At 52.3% G+C, this 26,343-nt stretch overlaps 1 protein-coding gene across 9 annotated transcripts in view; it reads right to left on the bottom strand.

The window, feature by feature from the left end:
* LOC140429750 (adhesion G protein-coupled receptor L3-like) overlaps positions 1-26,343 on the bottom strand; it is a 1,506,492-nt gene that overhangs the window by 174,048 nt on the left and 1,306,101 nt on the right. For all 9 annotated transcript variants that reach the window (XM_072517114.1, XM_072517117.1, XM_072517116.1 and 6 more), the window contains 2 exons: positions 16,510-16,719; positions 11,510-11,730 (listed from right to left, as the gene is read on the bottom strand). In XM_072517114.1, the coding sequence (XP_072373215.1) occupies positions 11,510-11,730; positions 16,510-16,719 (431 nt within the window). The remainder of the gene's footprint in view (positions 1-11,509; positions 11,731-16,509; positions 16,720-26,343) is intronic.

The following is a 26,343-nucleotide window of genomic DNA, read 5'->3' on the forward strand; positions in this document are numbered from 1 at the left end:
TGCCACCTCTCAGCCCAGCTCTGCAGCTTATTTATGTCCCTCTGTAACCTGCTACATCCTTCCGCACTGTCGACAACACCACCGACTTTAGTGTCGTCTGCAAATTTAGTCACCCACCCTTCTGCGCCCTCCTCTAGGTCATTGATAAAAATGACAAACAGCAACGGCCCCAGAACAGATCCTTGTGGTACGCCACTTGTAACTGAACTCCATTCTGAACATTTCCCATCAACCACCACCCTCTGTCTTCTTTCAGCTAGCCAATTTCTGATCCATATCTCTAAATCACCCTCAATCCCCAGCCTCCGTATTTTCTGCAATAGCCTACCGTAGGGAACCTTATCAAACGCTTTACTGAAATCCATATACACCACATCAACTGCTCTACCCTCATCTACCTGTTCAGTCACCTTCTCAAAGAACTCGATAAGGTTTGTGAGGCATGACCTACCCTTCAGAAAGCCATGCTGACTATCCCTGATCATATTATTCCTATCTAGATGATTATAAATCTTGTCTCTTATAATCCCCTCCAAGACTTTACCCACAACAGACGTGAGGCTCACCGGACTATAGTTTCCGGGGTTGTCTCTACTTCCCTTCTTGAACAAAGGGACCACATTTGCTATCCTCCAGTCCTCTGGCACTATTCCTGTAGCCAATGATGACATAAAAATCAAAGCCAAAGGCCCAGCAATCTCTTCCCTGGCTTCCCAGAGAATTCTAGGATAAATCCCATCAGGCCCCGGGGACTTATCTATTTTCAGCCTGTCCAGAATTGCCAACACCTCTTCCCTACGTACCTCAATGCCATCTATTCTAATAGCCTGGGTCTCAGCATTCTCCTCCACAACATTATCTTTTTCCTGAGTGAATACTGATGAAAAATATTCATTTAGTATCTCGCCTATCCCTTCAGACTCCACACACAACTTCCCATCCCTGTCCTTAACTGGCCCTACTCTTACCCTAGTCATTCTTTTATTCCTGACATACCTATAGAAAGCTTTTGGGTTTTCCTTGATCCTACCTGCCAAATACTTCTCATGTCCCCTCCTTGCTCGTCTTAGCTCTCTCTTTAGATCCTTCCTCGCTACCTTGTAACTATCAATCGCCCCAACTGAAACTTCACACCTCATCTTCACATAGGCCTCCTTCTTCCTCTTAACAAGAGATTCCACTTCTTTGGTAAACCACGGTTCCCTCGCTCGACGCCTTCCACCCTGCCTGACCGGTACGTACTTATCAAGAACACGCAGTAGCTGTTCCTTGAACAAGCTCCACTTATCCAGTGTGCCCAACACTTGCAGCCTACTTCTCCAACCTATCCCCCTCAAGTCATGTCTAATGGCATCATAATTGCCCTTCCCCCAGCTATAACTCTAGCTGTAGAACAGTAGAACAGCAATGGCAGGAGTTTCTGGGAGAAATTGAGGACACAGTACAGAGGTTCATCCCAAAGAAAAGAAAGGTTATCAGAGGGGGGATTAGGCAGCCATGGCTGACAAAGGAAGTTAGAGAATGCATCAAAGCAAAAGAGAAAGCCTATAATGTGGCAAAGAGTAGTGGGAAGTCAGAAGATTGGGAAGGCTACAAAAACAAACAGAGGATAACAAAGAGAGAAATAAGGAAAGAGAGGATCAATTATGAAGTAGGCTAGCCAGTAACATTAGGAATGATAGTAAAAGTGTATTTAAATACATTAAAAACAAACGGGAGGCAAAAGTAGACATTGGGCCGCTCCAAAATGACGCTGGTAATCTAGTGATGGGAGACAAGGAAATAGCTGAGGAACTAAATAAGTACTTTGCGTCAGTCTTCACAGTAGAAGACATGAGTAATATCCCAACAATTCCAGAGAGTCAGGGGGCAGAGTTGAATATGGTAGCCATCACAAAGGAGAAAGTACTAGAGAAACTAAGACATCTAAAAATTGATAAATCTCCGGGCCCAGATGACTACATCCTAGAGTTCTAAAAGAGATAGTTGAAGAAATAGTGGAGGCGTTAGTTATGTTCTTTCAAAAGTCACTGGAGTCAGGGAAAGTCGCAGAGGATTGGAAAATCGCTGTTGTAACCCCCCATGTTCAAGAAGGGAACAAGGAAAAAAATGGAAAATTATAGGCCAATTAGCCTAACCTCGGTTGTTGGCAAGATTCTAGAATCCATTGTTAAGGACGAGATTTCTAAATTCTTGGAAGTGCAGGGTCGGATTAGAACAAGTCAGCATGGATTTAGTAAGGGGAGGTCTGTTAGAGTTCTTTGAAGAGTTAGACCAAGGAGAGCCAATGGATGTTATCTATCTTGACTTACAAAAGGCCTTTGATAAGGTGCCTCACGGGAGACTGCTGAGTAAAATAAGGGCCCATGGTATTCGAGGCAAGGTACTAACATGGATTGACGATTGGCTGTCAGGCAGCGAGTTGGGATAAAAGGTTCTTTTTTGGAATGGCAACCAGTGACGAGTGGTGTCCCGCAGGGTTCAGTGTTGGGGCCACAGCTGTTCTCTTTATATATTAACGATCTAGATGACGGGGCTGGGGGCATTCTGGCTAAGTTTGCCGATGATACAAAGATAGGTGGAGGGGCAGGTAGTATGGAGGAGGTGGGGAGGCTGCAGAAAGATTTAGACCGTTTAGGAGAGTGGTCCAAGAAATGGCTGATGAAATTCAACATGGGCAAGTGCGAGGTCTTGCACTTTGGAAAAAAGAATAGAGGCATGGACTATTTTCTAAACGGTGACAAAATTCATAATGCTGAAGTGCAAAGGGACTTGGGAGTCCTAGTCCAGGATTCTCTAAAGGTAAACTTGCAGGTTGAGTCCGTAATTAAGAAAGCAAATGCAATGTTGTCATTCATCTCAAGAGGCTTGGAATATAAAAGCAGGGATGTACTTCTGAAGCTTTATAAAGCATTAGTTAGGCCCCATTTAGAATAGTGTGAGCAATTTTGGGCCCCACACCTCAGGAAGGACATACTGGCACTGGAGCGGGTCCAGCGGAGATTCACACGGATGATCCCAGGAATGGTAGGCCTAACATACGATGAACGTCTGAGGATCCTGGGATTATATTCATTGGAGTTTAGGAGGTTGAGGGGAGATCTAATAGAAACTTACAAGATAACGAATAGATAGGGTGGATGTAGGGAAGTTGTTTCCATTAGCAGGGGAGACTATGACCCGGGGGCACAGCCTTAGAATAAAAGGGAGTCACTTTAGAACAGAGATGAGGAGAAATTTATTCAGCCAGAGAGTGGTGGGTCTGTGGAATTCATTGCCACAGAGGGCAGTGGAGGCCGGGACGTTGAGTGTCTTTAAGACAGAAGTTGATAAATTCTTGATTTCTCGAGGAATTAAGGGCTATGGAGAGAGAGCGGGTAAATGGAGTTGAAATCAGCCATGATTGAATGGTGGAGTGGACTCGATGGGCCGAATGGCCTTACTTCCGCTCCTATGTCTTATGGTCTTATGATGGGTCACATAAATCCATTTAAGCAGGTAAAACGTAGTTATATGTGCTGGGGTGGATTTTCCATTGCGATCGGGATTCTCGATCGGGCATAGAATGGAGCGTCCCCCGCAAAACAGGATGGAGGCTCCCCAAAGGCAATGGAAGAGGACAGCCGCTCCCAGTGACCGTCAAGGTGATGGTAGCCCTGAGGGCAGCACGGTTGGGCAGTGGATTAGCACTGCGGCCTCACGGCGCTGAGGTCCCAGGTTCGATCTCTGGATCACTGTCCGTGTGGAGTTTGCACATTCTCCCCGTGTTTGTGTGGGTTTCGCCCCCACAACCCAAAAATGTGCAGGCTAGGTAGATTGGCCATGCTAAATTGCCCCTTAATTGGAAAAAATAATTGGGTACACTATAAAAAATTTTTAAATTTTTTTTAAAAAGGTGATGGTAGCCCTCAACATCTGTAAATCTGGCTCATTCCAGAGCTCGAGAAGGGAACTCTTGCGAGAGCTTGCAAACGTCCATGCACAAGTGCTTCTGCGTTGTCGCGGATGCCCTCTGTGCCCAGGCATCTACATACATCACCTTCAACCTGGATCAGGCCCAGCAGCATGGCTGGGCTGCTGGATTTTCCCATGACTGGCAAGGCCCAGGTCCTGGGGATGATTGAATGCACACACGTCACCCTCCAAGCACAGGTTTGACATGGGGTGCCCTTCATCAGTAGTAAGGGCTTCCACTCCATGAATATGCAGTTGGCATGTGACACCAGCTGCACATCATACATGTCTGCGCCTGATATGCATATACCCACATACATCCCGGCACCCTCGTTGGTTCCTGTCACCTTTGAGGCGCACCCTCGGGTGGGAGGTTCATTAGTGGGCAAACAAGGCTTACCTGTGTAGATCATGGCTAATGATGCCTGTGTGGAGGATCCAGACCATGTGGAGAACCGTTAAAACGATGCTCACAAGCAGCCAGGCACATTATCGAGCGGTACATTGACAAGCACAAGATGCGCTTCCGATGCCTGGACCACTCTGGTGAGGCTCTCCAATATCGCCTCTAGTGGATCGTGAGCATCGTGTTGGCCTATTGTATCCTTCATAACATCGCACAGCAGCAGGGCGACATGCTAGAGCTGTCATTTTCAAACTCAGGGTTGCGACCCGCAGGGGGTGTCAGGAGGGTCGCGGAGCCCGCGGCTTTCCCAATCACTGGAAGAAATGACTAATGACCTCGACCCTATTAAATATGCTCTAGCTTTCAAATGTGCTGGCTGTCCCTAGCTTTCAAAAGTGCTGGCCGTCCCGTGCATGCGTGCCCCCTCAGGCAGATGTAACAGTGCACAGACCTGGAGCCCAGCAGGCAGACTGCCTTCTCTGGGAGCATTTTTTCAATCGATTAGTCTTCTCGCCAGAAGAGGCGGCAGAGAGCAGGTCACAGGCCCGGTATACTGATGTCACGTACTCTTGGCGCGCAATTATGGAGAAGAGCTTTCACCGTTTTGTAGCTGCCAGCAAGCAAGCAACAGGACTGTGTGAAGTACTGAAGATGGATCTTTTTGGACTAAGCAAGACAGGACCAGGATCTCACAACTGAATCTGCTGGAGAGACCTTCCAAGGAGAGTCCACGACAGGACAAAGCAGTGCTGGCATGTGCTCCAGAACTTCTGATGAACAACCATACAGAAATGTAACATTGAATATCAAAGCAAGTGAGATCGTGGGGACCAAACAGGCTCACCTGTCGTATTAAACGGAAGCAAAAATGGTGGGTTGCGAAGTTTGGGTGGCGTGGATCCTGAAGGTCGGCCGGTTGGTAAAAATGGGTCCCTGGAAAAAATGTTTGTGCCAGAAGAGGAGTACAACGGCAGGCCTCGGCTGACGAGGGCGGTGTCCAGGAGGATCCAAGCGTGGTACCTGGGCTGGCAGGGCAGCTCGCCCAATGTGTTATCCAGGGCCGCTGCACATGATACAACCGCATCACCTCCCGATTTATCAACTAGGAGGCCAGGCTGCAGGGAGCTCTGCCGTCCCATCCCAACTCTTTCCTCCCCACTTCAACACCAATCTCGCCCACCCAGATCCACCTTCCCCCGAGCCTTTTAACCCTTGCCTCTCCCTCAGTCCTTCCACCCCTTCCCTCCTTCTATCCTTCCACCCCTTTGCATTACCACAGCTCCCCCTTCCTCTCTCCGCTGGAGGGGGTCGCCCTCATCTGAACCATAGTGCCGAAGCCATGGTCACAGAGACTGGGTCATGTCCCTCAGTGAGTGAGCCATGTCCCTAATAACCTCATACATGTCCCTCTGTCACCGTGACATGTCCCTCTGTGACTGGCCAAGGCCAGTCAGCGTCCAGCCAACCCTCTCAATGCACTCAGCCATGATCCTTTGTGAATGGGCCAAGCTTTGAAATATCGCGGCGATGCCCATCTGCACCTGGGACATGCCCACCTGTCACTGGGCTCTCTTGCCCTGTGCATCAGCCATGGACAGCACAGTGTGTCCCAAGCTTTGGACATCCTGACACAGGACTCTGATATTTGCCCCAAGCCTCCACCCTTTCAGTGTTGGCCTGGGTTCCATGCATTATCGGCACCATCTCCTGCACCTGAAGGCAGTTGGACTCCTCCAGCTGGACCTACAGGCACTGGAATGTTGCTGCCACCTCCTGTAAATTCTGGCTCGGGGTCTGCATTAGTGATGGGATCAACTTTTACAGAAATGCAACATCTGTCTGGGTGACAGCTGTTCCCTGGGATGGGGCAACCCACCGACCATCCGTTCCCTCGGGAGTCCCTGCCTCCACCTGATGTGCTGCAGCATGTGTGTGGGGCTCACCAGAGGGTGACCCAGGAGCCTGAACACTAACATGACCCACCGAGTTGATAGTCTCTGTGATGGTGAACCTCTGTCCCAGGGTCTGTATGGGGACGGGGACGAGAGGCAGTGACCGGGTATAGTCCAGCCTCAGCTGATGGAGATCCTGAAAGACAAAAGACAAGGGCAGAGATGTTGGGAAGGACAGGTCTGTAGAAAAGGGGTGACTCACTTGCTATAGAGACACCTGTGTGCATTGGACTTTCACTTCTTTGGCACATGCCGAACTCCATTCCTGCCACTGCCCACTCCTCGGCCTCCCCCATGAGGTGCAGGGCCCTTTCCTCAAAAGGGGTGTGGACCCGAATATCTGGGATGCCTCCTCCCGTCTTCTGGTGCACCCAGTGATTATGGCCCTCTTTATTCTTGGCGACACAGAAAAGACAGTGAGACGCTGGGATGCGGAGCTGATGAGGGGTTTGTAGCTGCCGGCATGTGTGTGCAAGGCTCCTTGCCAAAGAGGACCATACATTTTTGTGGGTTTGTGGAGGGTGGCTTGTAAGGGAGCTGCAGGCAGGTGGGATGTTGTTGGAGTCTCGGGGATTTGGGGCAGGTGTGAGGAGTGAGTGATGGGAGTGATGCGATTGGCACAGAGGTGGATACTCATCCAAGCTGCTCAAAGGTCATTCACCTTAGATAATAGAATCCCTACAGTGCAGAAGGAGGCCATTTCGCCCATCGAGTCTGCACTGACCCTTTGAAAGACCACCCTACCTCAGCCCAATCCCCCACCCTATTCCTGCAGCCCCACCCTCAGGGGCAATTTAGCATATCCAATCCACCTAACCTGCACACCCTCGGACTGTGGGAGGAAACCGGTGCACCCGGAGGAAGCCCACGGAGACACAGTGAGAGTGTACAAATGTCACACAGTCACCCAAAGTCGGAACCGAACCCAGGTCCCTGGCACTGTGAAGTAGTAGTACTGTGTCACCATTCTTATATTGCATGCCGGTCCACTTGATCAGGCTGCCAACAGTCACTGCCTCCGCCACCTCATCCCAGGCCTCGTTCAGTGTAGAAGGCTGAAGGTTGCCACCACTCCCTGGGGAAGAGCGTGTCCCTCCATTCCTCAGCAGCATTCACCATCCGGTCAATGTCAGTATCCAGGTACCTTGGCACAGGTGTTTTAACAGCCATTTTCTTGTCTGTGCAGAGTGGAGCACTTAAAAGCTGAACCAGCTTGCCAGGCTCCGAAAGAGATTCCCGATCCCAAATCAGACGGCAGCAGAGCCGGGACGCGGGCTCTATTTTCATGACATGAATTGCTCCTCGCCGGTGCTGCTAGCAGCATCTCGCATTTATCGCGATTCTGCACTGGCGGCAGCCTTTAGTCTCCGGAACGGAGATTCCAGGCTGCTATTCCAGTTTAACAACAGTAGTTCAGAAATAGCCACAAAGTAAGCAAGTTGTTCATTCTATTGAAGAGTTCCAGAGTTCACAGTTTTAAACAAAGCATTGTATTAGATAATTCTAGGGACAGTTGGGAAATATGTAGAATACTGTGAATATTGGAAATCTAAAGTATAAAACAGAACTTGCTGGAAACACTCAACAGGATAGGCAGAAAGAGAAAGACGGGAGAGAGAAATAGAGTGAAGATTTCAGGTCCACGCTCTTTTTTCAGAACTGGGAAAAGTTAGGTCATAAGTGAAAGCGAGAGGATGGTTGGAAAAAGAACATAAGCGAAAGTCTGTGGCATGGTCCAAGATCAAATGACAAAAGTATTGATGGTGCAAAACCAAAGGAAAGAAATGCACAATGTGTCCAGATGAAGTATGAATGGCAGAATCATTAACAGCTGCCACCCAAAAGCAGACACAAGATAGAAAAACACGAGAGAAACAAAGCAAAACCAGCAAAGAAAAAGGAAACAAAATGGGGGTCGAGATTATGATCTAAAATTGTTGAACTGAAAAGGATCTGTAAACTGTCCAGTCAAAATCTGAGTTGCTAGTCCCCGAGCTTGTGTTGAGCTTAGTTGGAGCACTGAAGGAGATGGAGGGCTGAAAGGTTAGAGTGGGAGCAAGATGGAGAATTTTTCCGGAAAGGCAACAGGAGATCCTGGGAGCAAAGTGAAGGAGTGAGAGCAGAAGTGCGTGAGATGGTAAAGATATGTTTGAGGCCCTGTCATCAATGCTGTGGGGAAATCTTCAGTAAAGGAAAGAGGAAGACATTTCAGGGGCCCTGGTATGGAGGGTCTCATTGTTGAAATAGATGAGACAGGGAAACTGGAGAAATTGAGCAGAGTCCTTCCAGGAAGTGGAGGGTGATGAAGTGTAGTCAAGGTAACTGTGGGAGTGAGTAGGCTTCTGAGGAATATTGGTAGATGGCCTATCTTCAAAAAGGAGACATAGAAATTGAGGAAGGAAAGAGAAGAGTCATAGATGGATGGTGTGAAGGGGAGAGAAGGGGAGAATTTGGAATTAAAGGCACATAAATGTATCAGTTCAGGATGAGAAAGGCTACTTAATAAGAGAAGCTCCCATGGTGTTGGGGGCAATATATTAGCATTGGCTAACTGACAGAAGAGAAGAGAGATAGGATAAGAGGGGCATTTTCAGGATGGTGACCTGTAATTAGTGGTGTGCCACAGGGATCAGTGCTGGGGTCACAATTATTTACAATATACAATGTCTTAGACGAGTGAAGTACTCGTGACAAGTTAGTGGATGACACAAAAATGGATGGGAGGGCAAGTGAGGTGACACAGAGTCTACAGGGGATATAGAGAGGTTAGGTGAGTCGGCAAAAACTTGGCAGAAGGAATATAATTTAGGAAATTGTGAAGTTGGGCCGAATGGCCTACTTCCATTCCTCTGTCTTATGGTCTTACAGGAAACATAATCAGTACAGCCATCAATGTATTTGAAAAAAAGGGTGTGGTGGGGGTGTGGGGAGCTGCCGGGTAGGACTGGAACAAAGAATGTTTGAATTTCCCATAAAAGACAAGTATTGCTAGAATCCATGTAGATAACTGTAGCAACACCTACTATTTGAAGGAAGTGATTAGAATTAAAAAATAAATTGTCCAGCCAGATGACATTGGACACTATTTAATGGGAAGAAAACAGAGCATGCAGCACTGAGAACGACCCCACTATCACATGGGACTCTTTTTTTGGCCTTGGCGAGGAAAGCCTGCCGAAGCCGCACTTACTTGTCAGTGCAGGAAGAGATCGGGGCACCATTTTTTTTAGTGCTGCCCTAATCCCTTGACCCCCCCCCCCCCTCGCCCTCCCCACAGCTGCATCTGGACCCCCCCCCCCAATGTATCTGTTTGGGGTCCTCAAGTCCCCCCTCACCCCACCTTACAAGACCCGATCCCCAGCACTGGCAACCTGGCACTGCCAGCCTGGTGCCGTTACGCCTAGACCATGTTTGTGTGGACCAGTGCTAAACAGTGGCATGGCGTGGTCTCCCAGGTCTATCACTGCCCTTGGGAGAAAATTATATATTTAATATGTAAATTTGGATCACCCCCAGTGAGGGAGAGATCCATATCACGACATCTCAGTCATAGAATAGTCATACCATAAGGTGCAGAAGTAGGCCATTGGGCCCATCGAGTCTGCACCAACCCTTTGAATGAGTATTCTAACCATGCCCACTCCCTTCTATCCCCATAACCTGAACTGCACATCCCTGGACTGTAAGAGGAAACCGGAGCACCCTGAGTAAACACCACACAGACAGTGAACCAAGGCCGGAATTGAAACCAGTACCATGGTGCTGTGAGGCAGCAGTGCTCGTTAGATCTTGCGAGGCTTCCCGAATGTCGCAAATTTAACAGCCTCGCCGTGTCACCGGTCGGGCATGACGGGTCCGTTTGATCGCATCCAATATCTCTAGTGACTTACACTAAAATGTTGCACCATTTAGCAGTTCCACTTTCAGATGGTTCACTCAGATTAACCAATCTGGAAGTTTAAAACCTACCAACAATGTCAACTTCTGATAGAACATCAGTAAATGTTTCACTCGCGGTACTACAGGTAATCTCAGCTACTGAAATCATCACCATTCCCACTCAAGATCTTGATCATAGTTTGAAGACTTTCTTCTACGAACATTTCTATAAAATCGCCTGTTCTCATTCACAAAGCATATTGTTTATCTTATGAATACAAGTCCATTGATAGTACAGATGTCTAATGGCTTGTCTAATAACTTTGATTATGTAACTCTATCTTCATGCAGCTGCTTTTATTTTAACAAATGGGAAGCTTGAACTTTGAACCTGCTGGGGCGAGCATCAGAGGCAGGTAGAAGTTTAAAACAGTATCCTGTCCCAAGGCGATTTTTTGCCCAAATAGGAGGTGCAATTTAGGTGTTTCGAGGCTGCCTCCCAGCAGAGAACCAGCAGTCGGCAGTCCGGGCAGGCCTGCCTGGGGCTACAGCAACTGCAGACCACTCTGTGGAAGGCCCCACACCCCATTCACACAGTGCTGGCCTGACTGCAAGACACATCTTTAAATTTAAACTTTTTTTTAAATTGGAGAAAGGTAATATCCATGATGCAAGCACCCTCTCTTTTACTTAATTGCCATCTCAGCTTCAAGTTTGCAGTCCTCTGACTGGCTCTTCGGGAGCCCACCTCTTCGGGAGCCCACCGCCACTATTATTTGGACGGCGAGCCTTCCCTCACACTGAATGACTGTTTTCCCACAATGTGCATGCATCGGACCTAAATTTTGCCCTGTTCCTAGAATCCATTGGATTCCTACAGTGCAACAGGAGGCCATTCGGCCCATCAAGCCTGCACTGACCCTCTGAATGAGCACCCTACCTAGGCCCTCTCCTCTGTCCTATCCCCATCACCCCACCTAGCCTGCACATCTTTGGACACTTGAGGGCAATTTAGCATGGCCATCCAGCTAACCTGCACATCTTTGGACTGTCGGAAGAAACCAGAGCATCCGGAGAAACCCACGCAGACAAGGCCTGAAGGTGCAAACTCCATATTTAGTCACTCAAGGCCAGAATTAAACCCAGGTCCCTGGTGCTATGTTGGTAGGGTTTGGAAGCTTGAAGGGAAAATCCTGCCTGTAGTATTTAACAAAATGATCAATCTTTATGTACTCATCTGTATTCTTCATATTTACACAAATTCAACGATCAGGCAGAAGTAATCAGCATTCTTTTCAAAGCGAAACGGCAAACTCACGCTGTTGTTGTTCCATAACTTCGGTAATCCACAGCAGCTGAAACAGCGACAATAAGTGCAGGTACTCCATATCCGACTAAGTAGAAATACTTTTTGCGGGAGTGTTCACTTTCAAAGACTTCCACTAACATAATGTAGAGCTGAACCCCCTCCAGGAACATCCATGTGAATGCAGCCAGGAAGAAGAAGTGAAGCAAAGCAGCAAATACTGCACAAGCAATCTGCAAGAAACCAATGACAGATGAGCAAGATGCATTCTCTCACTCCTTAACCTTTACAATCCACAGGAAAATCAGGTATTACAAATATCCCAGTTCTTTCTTCACGACTAGTTGAGGTTACATTTAATGAGGATCAGGAGAAGCATCAAGTTCCCCTTACAGCCAGCAGAGGTTGGGTTTTGGGCAAATTTCCTTAATCTCAGTAATTGGGTATGTAAACACCTCAAAAACTCCATAACTTCTTCAGAGAGCCACTGATCTTGATTATTTTGTTAAAATAAATGTCTCTGTTCCCGAGAAACAGTAGAGTAACAGTGGTGCAAGAGGGAGAAGGAGTAAATGCTTTTGAAGAAAGCAGTAGCAACTGCTGGGTAAGATGTAGCAACATTACGAGTGGGTTTAAAGGAAAGCATTGGGAGATTTGACCATTTAAGATCAGCCATTGTATTCTTTAGTCATCCAGTTCTGTGACTAGCTTGAGGCAAGGGAATACTCTTTCAGGAATTAAAATAAAACATTGTAATTCAACTCATGTGATCCTCAACTGTCACTAGAAAGATTTTTCAGTGGGATTTGACCCATTCCCCAACCTGCTTTCCAAAATCCATCAGTCATGCTTGGGATCATTAAACTTTGTGACTTTGGTTGTTTTGACTTAAAACACTTAAATACTACAACACACAGCCAGCCAAGAAAACCAACAGGATGCATCACAAACACTGGAGTAAATGGACCATCAATCATACACTTAAGCACCAATTTGACTGGTAAGTAGACAGTTGGAAAGTGCTGAAGAAATATTGGAAAAAATCCTGCTGTTCACAATGCTTTACAAAAAAAGTAATTGTGCCTGAAGAGTGGTGGCATAACTGACTGACGACATTTTCAGCATACCTGCTCTGAGCAACCCTTTTTTTCCCCCAAAACAATTTAGAAATGCTTGACAGAAGTTGGAAAAAAAAACCCTTGTGGTGGTTGAAATCTAGATAATGTGCATAATTGAGCTCGTCAGAAACTGTTTATTTGATTAAGTGCACCATGCAAAGCTTGGCACTTTACACCATGCAAAGATTTGTAAATAGCAATTCAGCAATGAATGGTACTTGTACTTTCTGACCATATCTAATATATGGAGAATGGAGTGAATGTGGAGGAGAGGGAGAGAAAATACAAGAGTTAGAGGTGGCTCAAAACTAACTGCAGGTCTTGCAATTATGTTTACAATCACTGCGTATTCTGTGGTGTCATGTTCAACCTCTTCATCTGCCCACTAATCTGCTGAAGCCAATCACTCAATTTACAGCCCATTGAAATCATAACCAGGAGAGACAATTTCAAAATACGGGGAAGCCAATTAGAACCGAGATGAGGAGAATTTCTTTTACTGAGAGGGTTGTGAATATTTGGAATTCCCTACCGCAGAGGGCTGTGGACGCTTTGTCAATGAGTATATTTAAAGCAAAGGTTGACAGATTTCTAAATGTCGATGACATAAAGGGATATGGGAATAGTGTGAGAAAAGGGCATTGAAGTGGATGATCAGCTACGATCATATTGAATGGTGGAGCTGATTCAATCGGCAGAATGGCCTGCTCCTATTTTCCTATCTTCTGACAGTGAACAGAAGATCAGGTTAACCCAGGTTACTTCCCAGGTAAAGTTCAAAATGAACTCTTGAATGTTCTGTCATATTTTCTTTTGGACTAGTCTGGATTTGTTCTCTGGACAAGAAAATAACAGTTTACTTCTTGGGGAGGGTGTGTGGACAGTTTGGGTCATGTTGACATTGAAAAGGAGGAGGTATTGGGTCTTTCAAAAGACATTAAGATAGATAAGTCTCCTGGGCCGGATGGGATTTACCCCAGAATACTGAGGGAAGCAAGGGAGGAAATTGCTGGGGCCTTAACTGACATTGTTGCATCCTCATTGGCTACAGGTGAGATCCCAGAGGACTGGAGAATAGCTAATGTGGTACCGCTGTTTAAGAAAGGTAGCAGGGATAATCCAGGAAACCATAGGCCGGTGAGCCTCACGTTGGTAGTAGGTAAATTATTGGAGAGAATGCTCAGGGACAGGATTTATACCCATTTGGAAACAAATGGATTCATTAGCGAGACAGCATGGTTTTGTGAAGGGGAGGTCGTGCCTCACTAACCTGATCGGGTTTTTTGAGCAGGAGACAAAGGTGATTGATGAGGGGAGGGTGGTGGATGTTGTTTACATGGACTTCAGTAAAGCCTTTTACAAGGTGCCTCATGGCAAAACTGGTACAAAAGGTGAAGTCACACGGGTTCAGAGGTCAGGTGGCAAGATGGATACAGAACTGACTCGGTCACAGAAGGCAAAGGGTACCAGTAGAAGGGTGTTTTTCTGAATATAAGATTGTGACTAGTGGTGTTCACAGGGATCTGTGCTGGGGCCTCTGTTGTTTGTAGTATACATAAATGATTTGGAGGAAAATGTAGCTGGTCTGATTAGTAAGCTTGCGGATGATACCAAGGTTGGTGGAGTGGCAGATAGTGTTGAACATTGTCAGAGGATACAGAAGGATATAGATAGGTTGGAGACTTGGTAAATGATAAAACTTTTAGGAATATAGAAAGTGAGAGAGGTCTGGGCGTGCATGTCCACAGATCTTTAAAAGTGGCAACACAAGAGGCGGCACGTGGCACAGTGGCTAGCACTGCAGCCCATGGCGCTGAGGACCCGGGTTCAAATCCCGGCCCTGGGTACTGTTCGTGTGGAGTTTGCACATTATCCTCGTGTCTGCGTGGGGTTCACCCCCACACCCAACGATGTGCAGGTTAGGTGGATTGGTTACGCTAAATTGCCCCTTAATTGGAAAAAAAAATAATTGGGTACTCTAAATATGTTTTTTTTTAAAGTGGCCAGAACAAAGAGTTCTTTGTTCTTTCTCCACTCCACAACCAGCAACCACAACGAGATTAGAAGGCTGTCGTGTGCCTAAACGGAAGATGAGATGTTGTTCCTCCAGTTTGTGTTTAGCGTCAGTGGAACATTGCTTGTTTGTCCTTGACCTGCTGCAATGTTCCAGTGAAGCTAAACATAAACTGGAGGAACAACATCTCATCTTCCGTTTAGGCTTGCGACAACCTTCTTGTCTCGTTGTGGTTGCTGGTTGTGAAGCGGAGAAACTACGACATCTTCTTCGCAGCCTTCAACATGTCATCGATGAAGACAAACATCTTGCCAAGGTCATCCCCACACCCCCCACTACTTGCCTTCAAACAACCGCGCAACCTCAAACAAACCATTGTTTACAGCAAACCACCCAGCCTTCAGAACAGCAACCACAACACCACACAGCCATGGCAATCTCTGCAAGACGTGCCAGATCATCAACATGGGTAGCCATTACACGTGAGAACACCACTTACCAGGTATACGGTACATACTTGTGTGACTCGGCCAATGTTGTCTACCTCATACGCTGCAGGAAAGGACGTCCCGAAGCGTGGTACATTGGCGAGACCATGCAGACGCTGCAACAACGGATGAACGGACATCACGCGACAATCGCCAGGCAGGAATGTTCCCATCCAGTCGGGGAACACTTCAGGAGGCAAGAGCATTCAGCCTCCTATCTCCGGGTAAGCGTTCTCCAAGGCGGCCTTCAGGATGCGTGACAACGCAGAATCACCGAACAGAAACTTATAGCCAAGTTCCGCACACATGAGTCTGGCCTCAACCGGGACCTGGGATTCATGTCTCATTACATTCACCCCCCACCTAGCCTGGATTTGTGAAATCCTACCAACTGTCTTGTCTTGAGACAATTCACACCTCTTTAATCTGGGATTACCCCTCTCTCTGGATCTGTAAAGACTTAATTACCTGCAAATGCTCGCATTCAAAGCATTGTCTTGCATCTTTGACTTTGTCTATATATATGTTTCTGGAACCTACCTCTTCATTCACCTGAGGAAGGAGCAATGCTCCGAAAGATAGTGATTTGAAACAAACCTGTTGGACTTTAACCTGGTGTTGTAAGACTTCTTACTGTATCTTCCTTTGTATGGCCCAAACTAGTGGAGGTTTTCGTCCATGATTCTCATGGATTTCAACTTTAAATTAACTTTTAATTGTGTGAATTATATTTGACTGGGAAAAACAGAGATGGATCAATTTGTAAAGGCAAAAGTCAAGGGTGGTTTTCTTTGAGGTGGGATGATAATAACTCTTTTGAAAGGAAGGGTCTGAAAATGTCAGCATGCATGGCCAGTTTTGGGGTGGAACTCGGAGCAACGCGGGGACTCTGAGAACCATAGAGTAGGTTTTGGTTTGGTTGCAGCACAGAATACCATTCGGCTCATGGTAATGGTGTCAGCTCTCTGCAAGAACAATTCCACCATGCCCCACCACCGTTACCCTGTAGACCTTTGGCATGGTGAGCAAAGTAAAGGAGAGGAATCAGTAGACAACGGTGCCAATTTGAAGACAAATTGTTTCATGGGCTCCTCACACTTTTTTCTAAACAAAAAGTGGAGGTGGAGAGAACATGGGAGAGGAGTGGTCAATGGATGACACTAGAGTAGATTTGGGTGAGGAAAGTGAGGCCGAGAAAAGTGAGGCCGAGAAAAGTGTGGCCAAGCAGAGTGCGACATGGCCCAGCACACCCAGAGGAGAGCTGGCAGGTTTTATTTACCAGACAAATCACAACATGGAAGATATCAGCATTGAGCCAATAATCTGGCTGGGAACACAGAGACAAAGCCAGGTTAGGTGCAGAAGACTGAGAGCTATAGCCCTTGTGCTCACCGGTTGATCTGTACGATTGATTCCAATCAGGAAAAGCAACTCGGCCACAAAAAGACTGATGCAGAGGTTCTTGTGAATGGTGTTTCGATCACTCTGAAGTCCGTGAAAGAAACAAAATGTGAAGATGCAGATCAGGAGGCAGACAAGTGATATCAGGATACCGACCCAGGTGATAACTTCCAACAGCAGTTCATGGACAGGGTCACTAAACTGGGAACACAGGAAGGAAATCATCAGTCAATAGACAAGTGTGAGTCAATCTATAAAGTACATCAACTTAACCTTACTGCAGTCTGGCAGGATAGACTCTGACAATAAATCAGCAATCACAAATCATTACTGTCAGCCTTGATTTTCAACAAAACATAGGCATATGTGGCTTCATAGTTTCATTGAAATAAGTCTTATATTTATTGTAAGCATATGTAGCAGATTGCGGCAGTCATGTGAAAATGACAAGATAGACATTGAACCAAGGACTAATATATTCTAATTGTCAATTTTATTTTTTAATATTTCAGCTTCTACTTGTAAGAAGCAATTTGTTATTTCATAGTGCCTTCCCAATCCCCCCCTCCCCTTACTTTTTAAAGTGCAGTGGGACTTGCACGTTTGCTTAAATAACAAAAAACTGTATTTATATTCAGGCAGATTTGCTTAAGTGAGCGAGTCAAGATACAGAGCGTACTACTCTCTTCAGATAATGCCATGGGATATTTTACATTTAATGGTGTTGTACTTGGCTCAGTGGGAGGCACGCCCAGCTCCATCAATCAAACTCATTAATGCAGAGTTTCTGATCAGTTCATTGCAGTTTGTGATTGTTTGCTGTGCACAAATTGGCTCCTTTCCTACAGCACAACAGAGACTATACTTTAAAAGTATTTCACTGGCGGTAGAGCTTTGGCACGTTCAGAGCTTGCAAAAAAAATTACACAATTGCAGGGCCTCTTTTGTTTCTTTCTTTCTCTGCAGACGTGAGCACATTATCTAGGCTGAGACCTCAATGCTGAACTGAGGAGTTCATTGACGGAGTTCCTACGTCTCTGGAAGGAGACATTAAACAGAGGCCTCGTCTGCTCTCTCGATGAACATAAGTTTCACATGTTACTTTGAATATCAAGAGGGACTTTTCCCGTTACTAGGCCAACATTTATCCTTCAACAGACATCACCAAAATAAATTTCATGAACATGTATTTAATTGTATTTGTGGGATATTGATGTCTCCCGTACATTACAACAGTGACTACAAAAGTAATTAACTAGCCGTAAAGCACTTCGATATCGCATTAAAGTTCAACATATCTACTCTTGTCTCATCAATAGCTGGCAGCAAGTAAAAACAAGGCAACATATCTACATAGCTTGTGACACAAATCCATCTGATTTCGATGGTGGTTTGCTCACCATAACTCTGGCAGGAAACGATCAGAGCATCTAGAAAAATGGCTTTGTCACTTTCTGTCTATTTTTCCAAGGAGTGTAGCCTCCTTCTGTCCTTTACAAGGCAGCAACATTTGGCAAGGAGGTTGGGGTTGGTTGGATGGGGATGGGGGTGGGGTTCCCAAGCGAGAGCAGGACCTGATAAAGGCACAGATGTGTGTGTTATGTATTTTAAAGGGTTAATGACTTCACTTTGGTTCAGGTGCCTGTGTGGTAATAATAAGAATTTACAACCTGAAAGCAAACAGGATTCAAAGGAAAACTAGGTTGTTGCTTAGCAACCAGGGGCCACCCTAGGTTAGACAGAACTTTTGTTTTTGTTCTAAGCTGGACCCAAGGGATGATAGACAGGACGAAGTAGCTGGAAAAGAGCAGATCTCTCAAAAGAACAAAAATAAGACCAGAAACTAGAGAGTTGGGACAAAAGGAATAGGTCTCAGGAAGACAAACAAATTAAAAGAACAAACAACAAGAGGAAACATTCTCCGTCCCGCCAGCCGGCCACTGTGGGTAGCCCCACGCCGTCCGGAAATCCCCGGGCATGTGTGCGTTGCCGATGCAACAGAGAATCCCACCAGTGGAGAATCAAGCCCAAGAAGTTGAACAGGGTGCTGTTCAGGAGAATTCAAGTAAAAAACAGAGAATGTGCTCTGAGTTAAAGAGAAAGCTGAAAGAACCAAGTTTAAAGTCAGCTGGGTGAGAGACCAGACATTTGACGTAAATTTAAAGTTTGGAGACAACTTAATACAGCCCTTGAATCAGTAGTGTTCTGTTAGCATGGCTGGATACCCGAGAGAGGGTGTTGAAACGTAAATGCACATGGCAATCCAAAGCAGAGGAGTACTGAAAGGAGAACTGGGTCCTTGCTGAAGGCATTCAAGTGAAAGTATTATGTGGGGTGTTTCTTCAAGAATGAAGTTTGGAATCACTCATGTGGACATCAGATTCCAGTGAGACCAGGTGGTTCACAGTGTGACGTGCCTGGGAGGGATTTGGTGAGAAATCTGCAGAATTTGTTTTGGGTGGCATGTGCCACTTGGTTTCAAAGCATGGTGTGGCTGACCACAGTTAGTTTAAATTGATTGTGTACTTACTGGGAATATCCAAGCAGAAGATAAATTGTAAACTGTGTTATCCTCATAAATCATAAACCGGAGTAACGGTCAGCATCAAAGTTTTCTAATTTTTTTCCTTCATAGAATACATTTTATTATGTGCACCTACAGCAAGAAAATGTGCCAAGGTGTGTCAACAGTAGAAACAAAATGTAGAGCGCGATTTAACGGCTGCGTTGCGCCCAGCATGGATCTGGCAGGCCAGTTAAATCGCGATAGAGTCCGAAATCAGGATCCTTTCCTCGCAAGACTCTCCCACGCCGCTCTGCAACCCTCCCATTTGCTGCTTCCATCCCCAATCATTCGCTCGCTACCAATCTTCTTTGCTGCTTGCCCAGCCTGAACTCGTGCTGTGAGCGAGCGCACAGAAGGATGGCCAGAGGGAGGAAGTAAGTGATGGAATGACATGGGTTGCGGGTGAGAGGGTCGGGGGGAGGCAGTGAGAGAGAGGGTCAGGGGGACGCAGCGAGAGGGAGGGGTACAGCAAGCGGAAAGTAAGGGAGGGAGTGGTGAGAGCCGTGGAGGGAAGCGGCGAGCGTGAGAGCCGTGGAGGGAAGCGGCGAGCGTGAGGGTCGTGGAGGGAAGCGGCGAGCGGGAGGGTCGTGGAGAGAAGCGGCGAGCGGGAGGGTCGTGGAGAGAAGCGGCGAGCGGGAGGGTCGTGGAGAGAAGTGGCGAGCAGGAGGGTCGTGGAGAGAAGCGGCGAGCGGGAGGGTCGTGGAGAGAAGCGGCGAGCGGGAGGGTCGTGGAGAGAAGCACCGAGCGGGATGGTCGTGGAGGGAAGCAGCGAGCGGGAGGGTCGTGGAGAGAAGCGGTGAGCGGGAGGGTCATGGAGGGAAGCGGCGAGCGGGAGGGTCGTGGAGGGAAGCGGTGAGCGGGTGGGTCGTGGAGCGAAGCGGCGAGCGGGAGGATCGTGGAGAGAAGCGGCGAGCGGGAGGGTCGTGGAGGGAAGCGGCGAGCGGGAGGGTCGTGGAGGGAAGCGGCGAGCGGGAGGGTCGTGGAGGGAAGCGGCGAGCGGAAGGGTCGTTGAGGGAAGCAGCGAGTGGGAGGGTCGTTGAGGGAAGCGGCGAGCGGGAGGGTCGCGGAGAGAAGCAGCGAGCGGGAGGGTCATGGAGAGAAGCAGCGAGCGGGAGGGTCGCGGAGAAAAGCAGCGAGCGGGAGGGTCGCGGAGAAAAGCAGCGAGCGGGAGGGTCGCGGAGGGAAGCGGCGAGCGGGAGGGTCGTGGAGAGAAGCGGCGAGCGGGAGGGTCGTGGAGAGAAGCAGCGAGCGGGAGGATCGTGGAGAGAAGAAGTGAGCGGGAGGGTCGTGGAGGGAAGCGGCGAGCGGGAGGGTAGCGGCGAGCGGGAGGGTCGTGGAGAGAAGCGGCGAGCGGGAGGGTAGCTGCGAGCGGGAGGGTCGTGGAGGGAAGCAGCGAGCGGGAGGGTCGTGGAGGGAAGCAGCGGGCGGGAGGGTCGTGGAGGGAAGCGGCGAGCGGGAGGGTCGTGGAGGGAAGCGGCGAGCGGGAGGGTCGTGGAGGGAAGCGGCGAGCAGGAGGGTCGTGGAGAGAAGCGGCGAGCGGGAGGGTCGTGGAGAGAAACGGCGAGCGGGAGGGTCGTGGAGAGAAGCGGCGAGCGGGAGGGTCGTGGAGAGAAGCGGGGAGCGGGAGGGTCGTGGAGAGAAGCGGCGAGCGGGAGGGTCGTGGAGAGAAGCGGCGAGCAGGAGGGTCGTGGAGGGAGGCGGCGAGCAGGAGGGTCGTGGAGGGAAGCACCGAGCGGGAGGGTCGTGGAGGGAAGCGGTGAGCGGGAGGGTCGTGGAGGGAGGCGGCGAGCGGGAGGGTCGTGGAAGGAAGCGGCGAGCAGGAGGGTCGTGGAGGGAAGCAGCGAGCGGGAGGGTCGTGGAAGGATGCGGCGAGCGGGAGGGTCGTGGAAGGAAGCGGCGAGCGGGAGGGTCATGGAAGGAAGCGGCGAGCGGGAGGATCGTGGAGAGAAGCGGCGTGCGGGAGGGTCGTGGAGAGAAGCGGGGAGCGGGAGGGTCGTGGAGGGAAGCGGAGAGCGGGAGGGTCGTTGAGGGAAGAGGCGAGCGGGGGGGGTCGTGGAGAGAAGCGGAGAGCGGGAGGGTCATGGAAGGAAGTGGCGAGCGGGAGGGTCGTGGAGAGAAGCGGCGAGCGGAAGGGAAGCGGCGAGCGGGAGGGTCGTGGAGGGAAGCAACGAGCAGGAGGGTCGTGGAGAGTAGCGGCAAGCAGGATGGTCGTGGAGAGAAGCGGCGAGAGGGAGGGAAGCGGCGAGCGGGAGGGCCGTGGAGAGAAGCAGCGAGCGGGAGGGTCATGGAAGGAAGCGGCGAGCGGGAGGGTCATGGAGAGAAGCGGCGAGCGGGAGGGTCGTGGAGGGAAGCGGCGAGCGGGAGGGTCGTGGAGAGAAGCAGCGAGCGGGAGGGTCGTGGAGAGAAGCGGGGAGCGGGAGGGTCGTGGAGAGAAGCGGCGAGCGGGAGGGTCGTGGAGAGAAGCGGCGAGCGGGAGGGTCGTGGAGAGAAGCGGCGAGCGGGAGGGTCGTGGAGAGAAGCAGCGAGCGGGAGGGTCGTGGAGAGAAGCGGGGAGCGGGAGGGTCATGGAGAGAAACGGCGAGCGGGAGGGTCGTGGAGAGAAGCGGCGAGCGGGAGGGTCGTGGAGAGAAGCGGCGAGCGGGAGGGTCGTGGAGAGAAGCGGCGAGCGGGATGGTCGTGGAGATAAGCGGCGAGCGGGAGGGTCGTGGAGAGAAGCGGGGAGCGGGAGGGTCGTGGAGAGAAGCGGCGAGCGGGAGGGTCGTGGAGGGAGGCGGCGAGCAGGAGGGTCGTGGAGGGAGGCGGCGAGCAGGAGGGTCGTGGAGGGAAGCACCGAGCGGGAGGGTCGTGGAGGGAAGCGGTGAGCGGGAGGGTCGTGGAGGGAGGCGGCGAGCGGGAGGGTCGTGGAAGGAAGCGGCGAGCAGGAGGGTCGTGGAGGGAAGCAGCGAGCGGGAGGGTCGTGGAAGGATGCGGCGAGCGGGAGGGTCGTGGAAGGAAGCGGCGAGCGGGAGGGTCATGGAAGGAAGCGGCGAGCGGGAGGATCGTGGAGAGAAGCGGCAAGCAGGATGGTCGTGGAGAGAAGCGGCGAGAGGGAGGGTCGTTGAGGGAAGAGGCGAGCGGGGGGGGGTCGTGGAGAGAAGCGGAGAGCGGGAGGGTCATGGAAGGAAGTGGCGAGCGGAAGGGTCGTGGAGAGAAGCGGCGAGCGGAAGGGAAGCGGCGAGCGGGAGGGTCGTGGAGGGAAGCAACGAGCAGGAGGGTCGTGGAGAGTAGCGGCAAGCAGGATGGTCGTGGAGAGAAGCGGCGAGAGGGAGGGAAGCGGCGAGCGGGAGGGCCGTGGAGAGAAGCAGCGAGCGGGAGGGTCATGGAAGGAAGCGGCGAGCGGGAGGGTCATGGAGAGAAGCGGCGAGCGGGAGGGTCGTGGAGGGAAGCGGCGAGCGGGAGGGTCGTGGAGAGAAGCAGCGAGCGGGAGGGTCGTGGAGAGAAGCGGGGAGCGGGAGGGTCGTGGAGAGAAGCGGCGAGCGGGAGGGTCGTGGAGAGAAGCGGCGAGCGGGAGGGTCGTGGAGAGAAGCGGCGAGCGGGAGGGTCGTGGAGAGAAGCAGTGAGCGGGAGGGTCGTGGAGAGAAGCGGGGAGCGGGAGGGTCGTGGAGAAAAGCGGCGAGCGGGAGGGTCGTGGAGAGAAGCGGCGAGCGGGAGGGTCGTGGAGAGAAGCGGCGAGCGGGAGGGTCGTGGAGAGAAGCGGCGGGCGGGAAGGTCGTGGAGAGAAGCGGCGAGCGGGAGGGTCGTGGAGAGAAGCGGCGGGCGGGAAGGTCGTGGAGGGAAGCGGCGAGCGGGAGTGTCGTGGAGAGAAGCAGCGAGCGGGAGGGTCGGGGAGGGAAGCGGTGAGCGGGAGGGTCGTGGAGAGAAGCGGCGAGCGGGAGGGTCGTGGAGAGAAGCAGCGAGCGGGAGGGTCGTGGAGAGAAGCGGCGAGCGGGAGGGAAGCGGCGAGCGGGAGGGTCGTGGAGAGAAGCAGCGAGCGGGAGGGTCGTGGAGAGAAGCACCGAGCGGGAGGGAAGCTGCGAGCGGGAGGGTCGTGGAGGGAAGCAGCGAGCGGGAGGGTCGTGGAGAGAAGCGGCGAGCGGGAGGGTCATTGAGGGAAGCGGCGAGCGGGAGGGTCGTGGAGAGAAGCGGCGAGCGGGAGGGTCGTGGAGAGAAGCGGCGAGCGGGAGGGAAGCGGCGAGCGGGAGGGTCGTGGAGAGAAGCGGCGAGCGGGAGGGTCGTGGAGAGAAGCAGCGAGCGGGAGGGTCGTGGAGAGAAGCAGCGAGCGGGAGGGCCGTGGAGGGAAGCAGTGAGCGGTAGGGTCGAGGTGAGAAGCAGCGAGCGGGAGCCTCGTGGAGTGAAGCAGCGAGCGGGAGGGTCGTTGAGACAAGCGACGAGCGGGAGGGTCGTTGAGGTAAGCGGCGAGTGGGAGGGTCGTTGAGGGAAGCGGCGGGTGGGAGGGTCGTTGAGGTAAGCAGCGAGCGGGAGGGTCGTGGAGAGAAGCGGCGAGTGGGAGGGTCGTGGAGAGAAGCGGCGAGTGGGAGGGTCGTTGAGACAAGCGGCGAGCGGGAGGGTCGTTGAGGTAAGCGGCGAGTGGGAGGGTCGTTGAGGTAAGCAGCGAGCGGGAGGGTCGTGGAGAGAAGCGGCGAGCGGGAGGGTCGTGGAGAGAAGCGGCGAGTGGGAGGGTCGTGGAGAGAAGCAGCGAGCGGGAGGGCCGTGGAGGGAAGCAGCGAGCGGTAGGGTCGTGGTGAGAAGCAGCGAGCGGGAGCCTCGTGGAGTGAAGCAGCGAGCGGGAGGGTCGTGGAGAGAAGCAGCGAGTGGGAGGGTCGTTGAGACAAGTGGCGAGCGGGATTGTCGTTGAGGTAAGCGGCGAGTGGGAGGGTCGTTGAGGGAAGCGGCGGGTGAGAGGGTCGTTGAGGTAAGCAGCGAGTGGGAGGGTCGTGGAGAGAAGCGGCGAGTGGGAGGGTCGTGGAAAGAAGCAGCGAGCGGGAGGGTCGTGGAACGAAGCGGCGAGTGGGAGCGCGTTGAGGGAAGCGGCGAGTGGAGGGGTCGTGGAGAGAAGCGGCGAGTGGGAGGGTCGTTAAGGGAAGCAGCGAGTGGGAGGGTCGTTGAGGGAAGCGGCGAGTGGGAGGGTTTTGGAGAGAAGCAGCGAGCGGGAGGGTAGCGGCGAGCGGGGGGGTCGTGGAACGAAGCAGCGAGCGGGAGGGTCGTGGAGAGAAGCGGCGAGCGGGAGGGTCGTGGAGAGAAACGGCGAGCGGGAGGGTCGTGGAGAGAAGCGGCGAGCGGGAGGGTCGTGGAGGGAAGCAGCGAGCGGGAGGGTCGGGGAGGGAAGCGGCGAGCGGGAGGGTCGTGGAGAGAAGCGGCGAGCGGGAGGGTCGTGGAGAGAAGCGGCGAGTGGGAGGGTCGTGGAGAGAAGCAGTGAGCGGGAGGGTCGTGGAGAGAAGCGGCGAGCGGGAGGGTCGTTGAGGGAAGCGGCGAGCGGGAGGGTCGTGGAGAGAAGCAGCGAGCGGGAGGGTCGTGGAGAGAAGCACCGAGCGGGAGGGAAGCGGCGAGCGGGAGGGTCGTGGAGGGAAGCGGCGAGCGGGAGGGTCGTGGAGAGAAGCAGCAAGCGGGAGGGTCGTGGAGAGAAGCAGCGAGCGGTAGGGTCGTGGAGAGAAGCAGCGAGCGGGAGCCTCGTGGAGTGAAGCAGCGAGCGGGAGGGTCGTGGAGAGAAGCAGCGAGTGGGAGGGTCGTTGAGGGAAGCGGCGAGTGGGAGGGTCGTTGAGGTAAGCAGCGAGCGGGAGGGTCGTGGAGAGAAGCGGCGAGTGGGAGGGTCGTGGAGAGAAGCGGCGAGTGGGAGGGTCATGGAAAGAAGCGGCGAGCGGGAAGGTCGTGGAACGAAGCGACGAGTGGGAGCGTCGTTGAGGGAAGCGGCGAGTGGGAGGGTCGTTGAGGGAAGCGGCGAGCGGGAGGGTCGTGGAGAGAAGCGGCGAGCGGGAGGGTCGTGGAGAGAAGTGGCGAGCGGGATGGTCGTGGAGAGAAGCAGCGGGCGGGAGGGAAGCGGCGAGCGGGAGGGTCGTGGAGGGAGGCGGCGAGCAGAAGGGTCGTGGAGGGAAGCAGCGAGCGGGAGGGTCGTGGAAGGATGCGGCGAGCGGGAGGGTCGTGGAAGGAAGCGGCGAGCGGGAGGGTCGTGGAGGGAAGCGGCGAGCGGGAGGGTCGTGGAGGGAAGCGGCGAGCGGGAGGGAAGCGGCGAGCGGGAGTGTCATGGAAGGAAGCGCCGAGCGGGAGGGTCATGGAAGGAAGCGGCGAGCGGGAGGATCGTGGAGAGAAGCGGCGTGCGGGAGGGTCGTGGAGAGAAGCGGGGAGCGGGAGGGTCATGGAAGGAAGCGCCGAGTGGGAGGGTCATGGAAGGAAGCGGCGAGCGGGAGGATTGTGGAGAGAAGCGGCGTGCGGGAGGGTCGTGGAGTGAAGCGGCGAGCGGGAGGGTCGTGGAGAGAAGCGGCGAGCGGGACGAAGCGGCGAGCGGGAGGGTCGTGGAGGGAAGCGGAGAGCGGGAGGGTCGTTGAGGGAAGAGGCGAGCGGGGGGGGTCGTGGAGAGAAGCGGAGAGCGCGAGGGTCATGGAAGGAAGTGGCGAGCGGGAGGGTCGTGGAGAGAAGCGGCGAGCGGGAGGGAAGCGGCGAGCGGGAGGGTCGTGGAGGGAAGCAACGAGCAGGAGGGTCGTGGAGAGTAGCGGCGAGCAGGATGGTCGTGGAGAGAAGCGGCGAGAGGGAGGGAAGCGGCGAGCGGGAGGGCCGTGGAGAGAAGCAGCGAGCGGGAGGGTCATGGAAGGAAGCGGCGAGCGGGAGGGTCGTGGAGAGAAGCGGCGAGCGGGAGGGTCGTGGAGGGAAGCGGCGAGCGGGAGGGTCGTGGAGAGAAGCGGCGAGCGGGAGGGTCGTGGAGAGAAGCGACGAGCGGGAGGGTCGTGGAGAGAAGCGACGAGCGGGAGGGTCGTGGAGAGAAGCGGCGAGCGGGAGGGTCGTGGAGAGAAGCGGCGAGCGGGAGGGTCGTGGAGAGAAGCGGCGAGCGGGAGGGTCGTGGAGGGAAGCGGCGAGCGGGAGGGTCGTGTAGAGAAGCAGCGAGCGGGAGGGTCGTGGAGAGAAGCGGCGAGCGGGAGGGTCGTGGAGGGAAGCGGCGAGCGGGAGTGTCATGGGTCGTGTAGAGCAGGAGGGTCGTGGAGAGAAGCGGCGGGCGGGAAGGTCGTGGAGGGAAGCGGCGAGCGGGAGTGTCA

Source organism: Scyliorhinus torazame, chromosome 9 (genome assembly GCF_047496885.1).
Source record: "Scyliorhinus torazame isolate Kashiwa2021f chromosome 9, sScyTor2.1, whole genome shotgun sequence".
In the NCBI taxonomy this organism is placed as follows: Eukaryota; Metazoa; Chordata; class Chondrichthyes; order Carcharhiniformes; family Scyliorhinidae; genus Scyliorhinus; species Scyliorhinus torazame.